At 33.9% G+C, this 16,087-nt stretch overlaps 1 protein-coding gene and 1 pseudogene across 2 annotated transcripts in view; both read right to left on the reverse strand.

Moving 5' to 3' along the window:
• Positions 1 to 3,536: 3,536 nt before the first annotated feature.
• LOC145246730 (beta-catenin-like protein 1) overlaps positions 3,537 to 16,087 on the reverse strand; it is a 66,340-nt gene continuing 53,789 nt past the window's right edge. For both annotated transcript variants that reach the window (XM_080108487.1, XM_080108486.1), the window contains exons 12-16: positions 15,354 to 15,451; positions 14,012 to 14,092; positions 12,767 to 12,904; positions 8,425 to 8,497; positions 3,537 to 3,727 (exon numbers count right to left, since the gene is read on the reverse strand). In XM_080108487.1, the coding sequence (XP_079964613.1) occupies positions 3,639 to 3,727; positions 8,425 to 8,497; positions 12,767 to 12,904; positions 14,012 to 14,092; positions 15,354 to 15,451 (479 nt within the window). In that variant the 3' untranslated portion in view covers positions 3,537 to 3,638. The remainder of the gene's footprint in view (positions 3,728 to 8,424; positions 8,498 to 12,766; positions 12,905 to 14,011; positions 14,093 to 15,353; positions 15,452 to 16,087) is intronic.
• LOC145247011 (U2 spliceosomal RNA) lies at positions 12,463 to 12,682 on the reverse strand (annotated as a pseudogene).

The raw sequence follows: 16,087 nt of genomic DNA on the forward strand, positions 1-16,087 counted from the left end.
GATGTTGCATCCCTCTGCCTGTTCTACAAATACTTTAATGGTGAATGCTCTGACGAACTGCAAACACTTGTACCTCCCCCCGATAAGCTACTAAGTCTCATCCCTTTACAGTAGAGACCCCTAGGTGCAAGAAAGCCTTTTACTCCAATAGTTTCTTCCCCAGAACTGTGGGTCTTTGGAACTCCCTTCCGGGATTCTGCTTTCCCAACTGCAATGATATGCAGAAGTTCAAGTGTAATGTTAACAAACATCTTTCTACTCATCTCCCTTCATAATGACCCCGCTAATTAAGTCCCTGATAATAGCCCCCTGCTTCAAAGTGGCACTGTGCCTTGTTTGGGGTGAAAATTGAATAAAAAAAATAAATAAAAAAAACATCTAGTTTTTCACATGACAAAAAATGAAAATGCAACAAGAGCTGTAGAGGAATCGTAAACAAAGTTGATAACATTGATAATACAAGATGTCTTTACAACTTTTCTACATTTTTCATCACTTACTATGAGATTAAATGCGACGATGGGAAGTTATTTTTTTTCAAACAAAACTTTTTAATAAAACAAGGATGAAAATATGAAAAAGGTTCTGGTGGCTTTTTTTCTTTTTTTACTGAACAAAACTTATTAATAACACCAATATCTAGTTTTTAACATTAAACTGCGATTTATTTTATAGAAACAACTTTTTTTGCATGAAAATTGTGGTGAAAACGAGAAACTGGTCAAATATTCCCAAGAATATTAATTTCTTTAATTTCTATCAAGGAGCAATATCTTGTTTAAATTTGTGTAAAAAAATATTTCATCTCTATATAAAAAAAATGAACTCATTTTTTCCCCTCCAACTTTGACCTTAATAGGATTAAAAATCATGACATTACATGCAAATTATCTGAGGTTTGCTATAGGCCTATTACCTCTACAGTTCCTCGACAATGGTACATTCCTATATTTTTTCCGGTGAGAATCCACGGCCAAAAATCACTTAGATTCAATGGAAGTTGCAACATCTTTTCTATTAGATTCCTCCTTTCTCCTCTCTCCATTTACACCGCAGCGGATGCATTCACAAGGAACACTACGAAGAAACACACCCAGTTTGGAATCATACAAGGTTACTTATGCCGTTTCTTTTTTTCCCCCCTGATTTATGCTTTCTGTTTTTTCCATAATAAAATACAAATAAAAAAACATTTAAAAAAGAAACGCGAAAACACGATTACTATTATTTTCTTTTTGCTTTTTTTTTTCGTTAGTGTAAGACACAATCTGCGAGACTAACTGGATTTTACTAACCATGAAATCTAACTATGACCTTTATTTATTAGTACTTTCAACTCAACATTTATTTTTTACAAAGATTACAACGCAACAATATTGTGATTTCACTTGCATTACACTTAAATTAAAATTTAAACAAATAAATTCATTTAGAATTTGAGTGTGATGTGACTACTGAAACTAAACCAAAAAAACTTCACTGCGGAATTGATATTTGACATAATTCACTTTTTAGTTAATTCATCACATTTTTTTTTTTTTTTGGCGCTTTCGCCTCAATGATTCGAGTTCCAGCCCCCCACCCCACCCCCTTTCAAACTTTTTTGGGATTTTTCAAACACACGGGCACCACCAGACCGTTCGTATTGCATCACGTTCATTAAAAAAAATTTTTTTTTTATAGTTTTAACATTGTTTGTTTTTATCATATTTAAACAGGGTTATGACTTTGCTTTGTTTTCATTTTATCCCCCACCAATACACACACTTCTAAAAACCAGGGCAATGCCAGGTACCCCCGCTAGTATAAAATAAATCACAGTTTTGTTTAAAAAACAATTACAATTCATCTACAATAATCGTCGCATTTTCATTTTTTGTAATGTTAAAAACTAGATGTTGGTGTTATTGATATTATAAGCTTGTTACAGTAAAAAAAAAAAAGTTACTGCAGCTTTAAAGGTTTCATCCTTGTTTTATTAAAGAATTTCATTCTTTGTATTTTTTTAGGTTAAAGAAAAAAATGTTATAAACTATAATTTATTAAATACCTTGCCATAATATTTACTTTTTAATTATAAAAAAAAAAAAAAAAAAGTAAAGACTACATTTTGTATTATTATTATCATTATTATCAACTTTGTTACATTAAAGAAAAATGTTGCAGCTTTCTTTTTTTAATGTTTTGGTTTAATAAGAAATATTGCTGCATCGAGCATCCTAAATTAGATGAAAAAATAAACGAATCTTAGTATAAGAAAGTTGTCTCCCTTGGCACAGTGAATGATTGTAAAACTGCGCCTGAATTGTATGACCACTTTTATTTGTATATCATTTATCTCTATTGAAAATGAGTGTGACACTTTTCATTAACCAGAGAACGGACCCAATGATACTAATAAACAAAATGACAGATAAGTATCACATCACAACCTATGTCTGGCAACACAAACTGCTATATCTCTGAATGCATTAATCCATTAAAACCTAAAATGCCGACAATTGTTTTCTGTGCATTACTAAAATCTCATTTCTTTCATGCATTTGAATATTTGAACAATTATCTGTTTAATTTTATTATTAACCTTTTAGGCTGAACATTAAAACACCCCTGATTCTAGTAGAAACTTCATTACTGCTCCCCCCCCCCTCTTCCCCACAAACCTCAGCTAGATAGTAAAGGACTTTCTATCCTTGGAAGTCTTATCTTTTAGTTTTAAGTAAACAACCAAATTTTGAATAATTTATTTAGATGCCTCAGTTTTAAAAATTTTATCACTTGCCATGAAAGAAAGCTGAAGAAATCTCTGTTTGGGCCATTTTGATGGAAAAAAAATGCAATTTGATGAAAACTTTGGTGCATGTCCATAACTTCAACACCCATACAAAAAAAAAACAAAGAAATTTTGTATTTGTAATGTAAAAAAAAAATATTGTACACCAAAAATCACTTAAGTGTTATTGTCAGAATATAAGATCTCATATAGAATACTGTGATCAAGACTGGGCACCAGCAGCCAAACATGAGAATTGGAATATAATTAGAAGACTTAAAAAAAATAGTGACAAAATTAATCTTAACTATAAAAGTAGGTTAAGATCATGAGGTTTAACTACTTTACTAAATAGAAAAATTTTAAACCTTCAAAATGTCATTTCTAAATATAGAACACTGTTTTTAATATCTATCTTAACACTGACCAGAAAGATTTGAAAAACTAAATCAAATGTCACAAGTGGTTGACTCTAGTTGAGAACAACCCAAAGGCTTCCTTTTTATTAGCTATTACACTGTGGTGAAGAGAAGAGTGTCACTCCATTCCTAGGATTACTCCACTTGTCCTTGATCCACCTTTTAGAATTCTGAGTGTTAATATGACTCGACCAAAGATTGAACCTTGTTTCCTGGCTCATTAGCAAACGTTTTTACGATCATGTCAAATGGTTACAATTAGATTTCTGGATCAAATTTCGTAATCAAGTAAAAAATTGCACAAATGTAGAACATTTTAAGAATGAACTGAACAAATTGGAAAATCATAGTAAAAGAAAAGGTTAGGAATTATTTTTATTTCAGATTTCTATGTACATCCAAGAATGGTTTGATGATGGCGTCTGTAAAAATGGATTATGAAGTCTTTAGAATTTGTCAACTAATTGAAGAATTCTGTTCTGTTCAGCTGCTTTCGTTTCAGAATCTTTGGCATCACCAATATTACCGGCATATTCTGCAAGGAAAAAAAGAATAAAAATAGAAATCAAATATTGTTTTCTTCAAATAAAAGCATAGACAGTAATTCAACAGAAAGAATGAATGCGGTTGTTTGTGTTCTGAACATTGTATTTTTATTTTAAAAAAATAAAAATACAATGTTTAATTTTTGATCATCCCTAAACAAGACAAAGTGCTACTGAAAAGTAAAAGCTTACTGTGATAAGGAGCAACCTGGATGAGGACTAAGGATGTAAAGTATTTGTTTACCTTACATTTAAACTTCTACAGTTGGAGAATTGGATAGCAGGGGGGGGGGAAGGAAAAAAGTATTAGCATAGAAAATATGGCATTTAGGGATCTTTACAGTGACAGGGTGTTATTTTGCTGAAAGTCGGGTATGTTTTTATTGTGAGAGTACAAATACATCAAGTTCATCAAAGCATGTTCTGTGGAAGTATTTGTAAAACAGGCACAGTGATGCAACAAAGGCTGAAGCTTGGCAGACAGTGTGGTACCTATTAGGTTAACAATTCTGTTTTACATTTTGTTCAAGAAGGAGATGTTGAAGATTGGTGCAGCAGCACAGATGTGACAATCATACTCCATGTATTTAGGCAGCATTCTTTTATTCAACCATGTTTAATAAAAAAATTGTTTTCGTTAAGCTTTATTTTCTTTCCAATGTTTATTGCTTGCACATTTTATTTTTATCAAAATTAAAACAAAAAATAATTGTAACTTAGCTATAATATTTCATATTTATAAGATAAAAATGTACATATTGAAATTGTAAGATACAAAGTATATTATGCTAGGTGTCACATCAAAAGATTGGAATTCAAAATTTATTATATTTTTATATCTTCTTCTATTATATAAATCTCAGACGTGTGTGTGTTTGTATGTTTGCTAAAAACTTCTGTCATTCGCATCAGAACAGCACAAAAGGAGTATTATTCTAAATGGCAATACCTCGGATGCATAATATGAGAAAATTAGAAAAAATGATTTATTCTATGAGGATCAACTGGACAACTTTTTGGAGGGGGGGGTCCTGTTTATCACGTCTCTTTTTCCGCAAGTCACACACACATGTTAAACTAAAACTATGTTTATTTTGTAACGTTATGACATCATAACTGTGTGGGCAAAAGTGTTTGCCCATGTTTTTTTTCCTCCTTCCCTCTTTCACATTTAAGTCTGCCCACCGCGGGTCATTTTTATTTTTTATTTTTTTCCGGTTGCACGGACATTCTCTGCTATATTGATTGAAAGAAAAGTTGTTTTGATTTATTGAGGAGGGAGTGTGGGGTGTTCTAGCCCATGGGCAACGTCAGGCATTAACCTGCTAGTCTTCTATCTATATATATCTATAAAAGCGAAAATGTGTTTATGTATGTTCGCTTTTTGTGTATGTCCAAGAAAGGCTTTTTTCCGAGAAGCGGTTGGTCGCCTCACAATTTCTTAAAACTTTTTATATCACATATAAATCATAATATCTACGAGTTAACAACGGAGGTCGCCTGTCTATTTAATTTACTCGACTTTCGAAAGATAAATATTCAACATTTTTCGCTCGCCGCATGTGGATTAAGCTCTTTTGTATAATAAAAGCGACACTAATTTTGGCGGTATTTTTCCTGTCGCGATCGCCGGAAATGTCCAAAAGCAATCAGATTTGATCAATGTGGAAATATTTTCCTTATATCAGACAATTGCTATTCAATTTGGACAATCCCCCTTTTATGGGGAGCTGCCCCCCCCCAACATCTTGGGAAAATAAAAATAAAAAAAGCGTTCCCGCAGTAAATGAAATACTACCCCGCAGTCAAAGTTGACTTCATTAAGTCATTAAAACGTGCACCTGCAAATTCTAAATAGTTAAATAAATTCAAACGTGTTTCCGTTAGTATGTTGCGGTGGCCCAATGGTTAACGTTGCACGTGTTTTTTTCACACTTTAATTTCCAACTATACCTCACGGGTTCTGGTTTGATCCTCATACTTACCTACCAAAACTTTTTTTTTTTATTTTAACCCACCCTTCCAGACACAAACACCCGGGTGACCACACACACCTCCAAACACCGGGTACCCCCCCCCCAGCTAGTGTATATATATATATATATATATATATATATATAAAGGGCAAAATGTGTGGGTGTTTGTTGCCAAAACGTTTTGACACACGCGACTGATCTTTTACAAGATCAGTATCGTTTTGAAGCTTGATATCTCAGACGACAAATATCGAAAAATTGGCCAAAAACATTAATTCCTTTACCCTCAACTCGCCAGTTTTCTATAAGGCGTGGTCAGTTTTTCTGCCAACATTTTTGCAAGTCATCATCTCCTTTCGATTGACTAGCCTTAATTTCAACGTTCGCGACTTCCGGTTTTGCTATGGCCGCATCGGCAAAGACATCACGTTTATTTTTTTTACCTTCTTTTCTTCCTTTGCATTACAGGTTTGAGCCTGCCTGCCTGCTACCACTTTTTTTTTTTTTTTTTAACACCTCTCTTCACCCAAACTGCCTACTATTTTTATTCTACTACTTTCCATTTATTTTTTGGGGCTTCCTTACTTGAGACACCCAAGCAACACGGGGTATCCATGCTAGTCTAATATATAAAAGGCAAAAATGGGCGCAAGCATTTGTGTACGTGGTTTTCGCATCGGTTAGATTCCACAAGAAGTTTTCGCATACTTCCCAGATCATAATATCTCACATTCGCCAACGGATATCCTTTCTTTCCTTTGTTTGTGATTGAGTTAAACAAAATTCCTACCGTGGCATCGTCTCGGGTATTTGTTTGGCTATTCTGTGTAAAGTATTGCCTGCCTACTACCACTTTTTTTTTTTTTTTTGCTCAACACACACCTCCAAAGCACCCAAGCTAGTTGAATCTAAAGCCAAAACATTAGCATGGCAGTAATGGACCTAGTCACCCACACTGGAAATACATCAAAAGATCACGTATCCATGCATAACATGGCACGTGAGAATATACCGACATTTATGAAGTGTTGATGGAGAAGCCACTCAAAAAAGCTACCAGAATTTGGTCTGTTGTTTTATCACCTGAGAAAGTGACGACCAGAACAGTACCATGACTTTGTCCTCTACTAAGGATATGTTCATTATCTGTCAGTTATGAAACAAACCAAGCCAGAAAGAGACCCCATCAACCATGTTCAATCCTCTGGATTCCAAATATGTTAGCCATTCAAGGAAAGGAAAAAGTTACAAGACTATAGTTGACAAAAAAGTCTAATACTATATTAATAAAATGAGATTAATTGTGGAAAAAATTAACAGAAAAATTTTTGCAGTGTTAATTTTATAATAAAAAACAAAGTTTGGCTTTGTTTTACTTTGGCATCCTCGTTGTTTCTGTGAGACTGAACATAGTGGTGTATGCGAAAAATATCGCCCCCGGCAATGTTTTAAGTCAAACGGCAAATGTCAGTTTATCTATATATATAAAAGGCAAAATGTGTGTGATCATTTCGTGTATGTCTTCAAAAGGCTTCTTTCGCACACGCTCCTGGGGTTGTTACTATCGCTTAAAACTGTGTATATAGGTCCTATATAATAATATCTAGGAATTAGAAAAGCGCGTAGCGTATAGATTTACTAACGTCGATTTTTACAAAATTATTGCTATTTTGGCTTCTCGCGTGTTGATTATTGGGCTTTTTAGTATAAATATGTGAAACTAAACTCAAACGACGTCTTCTCGGCATTGCGCGCTGGGAAAAACGTCCAGAAGCAATCAGCTTTGATCAGACACCCCTCCCCAACATCTGTTGGGAAAAGAAACAGTTAAATTTGGGTAAACAAACCCAAACGCTGTGTGACTTTTATTTGACCTTCTTAATTAGGTCAAATGGAAACAGCAGAGTTAACTTTTATTGCGCACGCCTCTTTTTATAGTTAAATAACCTGCTTAACATTGTCTGCTGTCGCCGTGGGTCAATGGTTAACGTAGCAGGTTTTTTTTTCACACATTAATTTCCAACTCGAGGGTACGGGTTCGATTCTCATACTTACCTACCAAAACATTTTTTTTATTATTTAACCCCCCCCTCCCCCCGGAGTTTTGATTTACCTCAAGACACCCGGGCATCGTCGGGTACCCCCCCCCGCTAGTTTTTAATAAAAAGATGAGGTATTATTTTTTCCAACATAACAAACTTTGTTTAAACTTTTTAACAAACTTTTACATACATAAAAAACAGACTTTATAAATATTTTATAATATAAAGTTTTAAAATTTCTTAAACAAAAAGTTTTGTTTTTTTTTAATTTTTTTTTTTTTACATTTTTTTTATGTACTTTAATCAAACATCATAAAAAAAACGTATCCAATACATGATATTCCCAAAAATAATTGTCTTTGATTAGCTGCCGCCAGAAAAACCGGGGACGATTTGCCAGCATATATTTTAGTTAAATAAATGTCAAAAGTTTATATTATATAAGATCTATAAAGTCTATTTTTTTTTTATGTTTGTAAAAATTTGTTAAAAAGTTTAAATAAAGTTTGTAATGTAATTGTAAAAAAAATTAAAAAAAATAAAACTAACATTTGACATAAAACATTGCTGGGGACGATTTTTTCACATACACTGCCATGTTCACAGTCTCGCAGAACAACGGGGATACCAAAGTAAAACAAAGCCAAAGTTGAAATGTTAGTAACTGACCTCGCATGATGTTACGAATCGCCTTTAATGATCCACCTCGCATGTTCAGGATTTGCATCACTCTCTGTTTCACCTGTAAAAGAAAAAGACGAAAGTAAATAATGGCGACATTTAAAACACAAAGATTAACTTTCAGGGATTTTTAGGATTAGAGATGATGTACACAAATTGTAAACATTTAAAATTTGATTTCTATCTAAATACAAAAAGAAATAAATAAAACAAGTTGCATGTGTATGGTACGTCTCTGGTGTGCTATGTGAGATGATGCCACAAAAAATAGTAAAGAAATGATGAATGTGAGAATTGTGAAGGGCCAACGTTGCCTCCACATTTTCGTCAAGTTTCAGAAAAATCTAATGGATGGGGCAAAAGTTATGGAGTTAAAAAGTGTCATTTTTTGCAATTTTGGGGCATTTGTGACCCTCTTTGAGCTCCTGGGAATGCTGAATCCCAGTGAAAATGGACAAACAGTGCAGTTTCACGCCTTAAGACATGTATATTTGAATTCAGCACCATGGAAAACCACTATATAGACATACATATCAAGTTTTGGAGTAATATGAAAAAAGAACTCCAAAAAAGCATGTTTTTTTTAGCCTTAAAAGTCCCAAATGTATGCGAACCAGAATTTTGCCAGGGTCACCCATACTGAATTTATATTAAGAACAATGGCCTTCATATTTTGGCCAAGTTTCAGGAAAATTTAATGGATGGATCAAACGCTATGGGGTAAAAAGTGTCATTTTGGGCCATTTTTACCTCTTTTAAGCCTCTGGGGATGGCCGAATCCCAGTGTAAATGGATAACGGTGCAGTTTCAGGCCTTAACACATGTATATTTGAGTTGACCACTGTGAAAAACTACTATATACTCAGTTTTTGTTGAGAAATATGAAAAAAGAGCCACAAAAATAATGTGATCAATCAAAAAATTTTTCAACCAGGAGGGAAGGGGGGAATAACAATCAAATAACACAAATTATCACTCCTCCTCTCAAAAATTCCAAAACATAAAATACATTTTTTTTTTTTTTATTACTGAACTAGCAGGGAGACCTGATGTTGCCAAGGATTTAATGAGGATCAATGAATGTTTTACACTCCCATATTTTTACTGTTCCTATTTACTTGCCTCCTCACGAGGACGGAGTTAAACACAAGGTCGGTTTTTAATGCTGGCAAAATCCAGCATTGTAGAGAACCTACTGTTGATTTTATAAAATTATTTTTACATATAATGGCTTGAATTAAAGTTAAAAATGCAAATATCAAGTATCATGGTTCAATTGTGCTCTAAATAGAAACATTAATTTTGAATGCGCTCCTCTCATATCAAAGGACCTACTATTTTATATGCTTGTGTGGTAATAAAACTTCTCAAATGCACTTGTGATGTTAGGCTGTATAAAGAGTTAACTTTAGTCAACATCGTCTGTTCCTTCTTTCATTGGATTTTTTTCCAATTATTGATACTTATTGAAAACATTCCCATACAAAACCTATCTAAGAACACTGCCAAACACATACAGCACATTTGTGTTAAATATATTAAAAAAAAAAAAAAAAAAAAAAATCGGCCCAGTCGTTTAGGAGTCCATGGGAATACACACAGACACAGTTCTTTTTATATAAAAGTAGAAACAGAGATAGAAATTCTTTCCAAAATAATTTTTAGATTATTATTCTTATGCACCAACCTTTCAGTTTATAAAAATGTTATGGGGTAAAGCTGATCTACCCACTTCAGAAATAATGGACTTCCCCAGAGACAATAACTACAGTTATATCTAAACTTTGTGATAACAATTCACCCCATTCATTTGGCATTAGATCAAGATTGCAGATACATGTCGGTCGAGGTTCTAATCTTGAGAATCAGTCCAGCAGAAACTTATTTCAGTGACCTTTTATCTGTCAGGCCTCCTCTCTTTGGAATAGAGTAAGTTTATTGCTTATTGCCTGAAACGTCCTACCAGGGAATGCTAACAAAATCGCCCACGCAATTTAATAGGCTAGAGTGCTCCACCTCTATAGGCACTGGCTTGACTCTCTCTACCCTCTGACCTTGTGCCACATCTTCCTGCGGTGGGAAGGAAGTAAATACTGCGATTTGTAGCAGCTGTGGCCCCAGAATCATGATGTGTACTTCTGTAACATACTTTTATTAATACACTTTTTATGAATAATGAAAACATATTCCGCTTAAAAAAAAAAAGTAAAGTGACCGTTTTTCATTAGTTACAACACTGAGGTGCAAGAGAGCCTACCACTTCTTTCCCAAGGTTAATCAACTTGCCCTTGATCTTTCACCTTATAATGCTGAGTGTTTAGTACATGAAATATCAAACACCATTTTTTAAGTCGTTGGAGGATTGAACACCAATCTCCCGGCTTATTAGTAAAATGATCCAGTAAAATTTCACTTAATAAAAAAAAAAATATAATTTGAATTTGTAAATTTGGTGCTTGTTAAGATAGAGTCAACATATCGTTTTTTTTTTTTTTAAATATATTGTTTAGAGCAAAAATAACAGTACCTACATGTCATGTCGAAAATAGTAATATATCTAAAATTTATAAGAATTCATCAAGTAGAACAACTACTATCATGTTTTTAATAAAAAAAAAAGTCTATCACTATAGTACGCCAGCCAAAGTGGCAAAAAGGGAGATAAGTATGCCCCTGTATTCGCAATCCAAGGTGTTCACATCTAGGGAAAATGTAATTTCCCCCAATTTTCCATAAAAAATACTTTTAACTATAAATAATTTTCTACTCAACGAATTTTCGTAATTTATATATATATAAAAGCGAAAATGTATGTATGTGTGTTCGCTTTTTCTGTATGTCTACAAAAGGCTTTTTTCAGAGAAGCGGTCGGTCGGTTCACAACTTTTTATATCACATATAAATCGTAATATCTCACAGTTAACGAAGTTTGCCTGCCTATTTAATTTGCTCGATTTCGGGAACATAAATATTCAACATTTGTCGCTCGCCGCATGTGGGTTAGTCTTTTTCCTATAACATCTTGGGAAAAATAAAAATAAAAAAAGCGTTCCGCAGTAAATGAAATACTATCCCGCAGTCAAACTCGACCTCATTAACTCATTAAAATGGGCACCTGCCAAATCCAAGTAATTAAATAAATTCAAACGTTTTTCCGTTAGCATCTCGCGGTGGGGCAATCGTTAACGTCGCACGTTTTTTTTTTCACACTTTAATTTACAACTTTGCCTCAACGGTTCGATCCTTATACTTACTTTTTTTTTTTTTTTTTTTAAATTCCCCCACCCCCGGAGTTTCCACACACACCTCCAAACACCCGGGCAACGCCGGGTACCCCTAGTTTTTTTTTTATATATTACTATTTTCAATCTGGCAAGTATTGTTTTTGCTTAAAACCACATATTTAAAAAAAAAATCAATCTGTCTACTTTATCTTAACAAGCACCCATTTTTCTTTTACAAATTTTTATTAATATATCTTTCTTCACTAAAAATGGTATAATTATATAAGCTTGAACCCCACCCCCCAAATAGTAATAGTCTGGTTCTTGCTTACATATACAAAGAAAGCTGTATTTGATTCATTAGCAAAGTATAGAAAGTGAAATTAGAAAAAGACAATGTGGAGGGGAATTTTTTTAAAGTTTTGAGACAGGAAGACACCTCATAGTTGGTGGTCAGTTCCAGAATAATCAGTCATATCCAGCTGATAGGGCGAAAGTAGTCAGTTTCTATTAATCGGATGTGGCAGTGACTAAGGCATAAGACCAGACAGGATTTTCTGATTTTGAGTCAATAAATTTAGGAGTCAGAGCTAGTTTTAGGGATAGTTGGCAACAGTGGATGACGCAGAGATCCCCCCTCCCGGCTTCTGAGAGATATAAGAGAGATTGGAGTCAAATTCCGGTAAGAGTAGGTCAGACCGAGAAGACTGATGCGAACAGACAGCTAGCAACAACCTTTTGGGTGTTTCCTATCACATACGCTCAGAGCTGATTCATGTCAAAAGCTCATGTTGTATCCTTTTTATTGTCCCGTGGGGAGGCATTGTAAATATTACAGTGCCTCCCCACGGAACAGAGTTAGACACTGGGGTTGTTTTTTAACGTGGAGAAAAGGTACAAAAATAAAAATTGTCTCAGTCATGAAGGAATTCTCCTCCACTGAAAGAGAACGAGAAGTGGAAGTGCCACATCTGAAGAACAGATACTACACTTTGATCTTGGCCAAATGGCCAAAGTGTGATCACAAAGGCAATTATCGAGTCATATATTTTTTTAATAAAATGGTTAAAAAAAAAAAAAAAAAAAGCAAAAAAAGGAATTCTCACAGAAGCTGCTCCACTTGAACAGATTTCCAACATAACACAGTCTAATAATTGTAACGTGAACAAGCCAGCATCGAGTCGTCTTAGGTAGAATTGGTCCTCCAGATCTTCGTCTAATTCGTCATTCTCCTCTGACAATTTCTGAAATATTAGACAAGTTCAGATGTTCAAAGGTGATCAGATGTCAAAATTTCACAGTCAAAATCCGAAATTTAACATTAGAGAAGAAAAAACATCTTTCTAAACATTCACTGTGCAGCATGTTTTACTTATGCATATGAATAGCAGATAGATGTTTGGCCAAGAGGAGAGGGAAAGCACAGAGAATAGATATAGTCACTCCTTAGTTACTTATAAAATTTGATTTTCTTATTTAAAAATAAAACTACTTGATCAATTTACGTGATTTTTGGAATAAGATATTTTTGCTTCATCATGTGTATGCACATCATAGGGATTTTTATTTATATTTGTTTTTTTTAATATAGTTCATTATTAAGAATGAGTGGAAACAAAGTTCATTAAGATGAGAGGATACAAGTTCATATTAACGATTATTTCACATTACCTCCAATTTGGTAGAATCGACGACACAAAGTCGCAGTTACAAAATATGTGTTCTTGTATTACATTCGGCTGGTTGCAATGATGATGGTTCCAGGAATTCAAAGTCGATTACGTAATTAAAACTTTTCGCTTCTAAAGGAACACCCTCTTCTAACCAATGTCAGCTCTGTCTCCCGTCTCCAACTCTGTCTAACTCATTTTCAACTCTAGCTCCTATATTGAGAATTCATTTCTGCCATGACGTCATACGCATGTCCAAATCGTGCATGACACACATGGTCTGAACATGCGTGCTTCGCACATATCTGCAGACAAGAATTCTTACTAACCTATTTATCGACCTAACATTTTTTTCAATATGTTTTTAATTTTCTAGTGTACGTTCTTCTAACTGACCTTATTTTAATTCCGTTTTCATAAAAGAATTGAACAATCAACATATCTAAACTATTTTATGTGAAAACTGAACAATCGAAATTCTACATTACATTTCTGACCCTATTTCTGAACCTTGCTTACAAGGTTCGAATCTCGATCTATCTAATCTCATTTTTACTCATCTAATGTTTTTCTTACTTACAAGAAAAGGTCCCCTTTTCTTGTAACAATAAAATTTATAGCTACAAAAGCTCGCTTGAACAGAACTTTCAGATTCCATCAGCATAACTGTTGAATAATTACCATTTTCTCTTTTTCAATTTGGTCATCCACTCGGCGAACCCTCTCCAGATATTTGAAGTGTAATTCTAATAACCGCTCAACCTGTGAATAAAAAAAAAAATTTAATTGATTGAAGTAGATCTGTGATATGACCACATGCTACCCTGGTTGACACATGCTACCCTGGTTGTTAAGAAAAGTTTTAATGGTATTGATTTAATACACGCACACAATTACTTATGGATATAACGAATTAATAAAGAAGAAATGTGTTTTCTTGCCTGATAATTGGGATGAGACTCAACAACCATTAAAAACACACTAGCTGAAAAAGCTGGCATCTTGGATTAGAAAATGTCTCCAAAAATGTCAGAAATTACACCTCTTGGCAATTTTACAAGTCCCATCTCAATGCCACCCTTGTTAAGAAAAAACAGTTAACCTAATTCCTTGGGGTGGTTCAATTTGTTTAAGGGTCACCCAAAATACAGGTCAAAGTTTATGGGTTTCTTTAGATAGGAAAAACAAGATAATGGATACTAATTCAAGTGGCCATTAATTGTTCTCCAGGCCTTGGAGAAAGAAACTCAGTTATCCAAAAAGATACCCAATTTACTTATTTTTTTACTTATACAAAATAAAATTTGGGAAAACCCTTGATTATGCAAATGAAGCTCAAGAGACAAGCTCCCAGACTTAGGATCGACTGCCCCAACTTAGAAGCCGCCAGTCCCCTATCATTTGTAACTTGAGTCAGAAACTTATGATCAGTTTTGCAACTTTCAGTGAATGATTATCCTGTTCTTTTTATACAACAAGCCCAGTTATCGACTTGTTATTCTTCTGGCTCAAAATGATCTCTACTTTCCAGTGATGCCGACCTAGGAGACCAGGGCTGGACGGTTTGCACACTATCAAAAGCAATGTGAGGAGAGTAGCAACATGTCTGACCGGATCCTCTCATCAACCAGGACTTTTGTCAAAAAAACAGCCTAGTCCCAGTGGCCAACCGGGACCCAGATCGGACAAATCTGGTGACATCACTTGCTGGAGAGAAAGGGGTACAAGTTGAGAAAGACAAAAGAGATTAGTTCATTACTATTACATCCTCAACAAAATCGTCTAGAGTTGCTGAGTATTGCAAAACTTTCAAGTCAATACTATACATTTGAATCATCATCTCAAATAGGAACTACCCTGTTTGAAAACTTATATGAAAATAAAAAAATTGAAATGTAAAAAACACTTAATTATACATGATTTAATAGAAAATGGCGGCTTTTATACAACAAAATGTTTGTAATTCACAAGAGAGGAGGAGAGAAACAGAGAAAAGAGAGAAAGAACAGAAAGTTTGGGTTACCTTTTCATGGTCATTTTCTATGAATTTGTTCAAAAGTCTTTGTCTTTGAGTCCCTTGACAATTCCGTAACAAACTAGAAATGATTGATGTGATATGTTCTGTTGGGAATAAAACGAAAAAAAAAAAAGCATTTAAAATAAACAAGAATTACATATTGCATTTATGCTGTACTTAAAAGAAAAAATAAAAGGTTCTTATCCAGAATTCCCCAAACATTAAAAACCAAAATAAAGAAAAATCTGTATGACATACTAACCTATAACAAAACAAAAATATCATATTCCAAAAATTACATAAATTGATCAAACAGTTTTATTTTTTTAGAGAAAATCATTTTTAAGCGATTAAGAGGAATTTATAAGCATTACAACATAAATCTTGCAAATTTGAATTATTGTTGAGTAATCGTCCTTGTTTTGGGAGATTTTTTTTCAAAACGGCAGGTGATATAGTTCCCTATGAAATTTGATTTTCTTATCTATATATATATAAAAGCGAAAATGTATGTGTGTATGTTTGTGTGTCTGCTAAAAACTTTCGACAGACAACGAAAATTCACAAGCTTGGTATCATATCGAAGCCCCATCCTTCGCTCAAAAAATATCGAAAAATTGGCCAAAAACGTTCATTTTTTCAACCCGAAATCAACAATTTTCGACAGGGAGAGGGGGTCAACAAAAACGGTCTTCTCATGACGACGAGTGGTTCTACGCATGCGCCAGCTGACGTCATGA

This window comes from Euprymna scolopes, chromosome 24 (genome assembly GCF_053919585.1).
Source record: "Euprymna scolopes isolate OS-2025 chromosome 24, ASM5391958v1, whole genome shotgun sequence".
Taxonomy (NCBI): Eukaryota; Metazoa; Mollusca; class Cephalopoda; order Sepiida; family Sepiolidae; genus Euprymna; species Euprymna scolopes.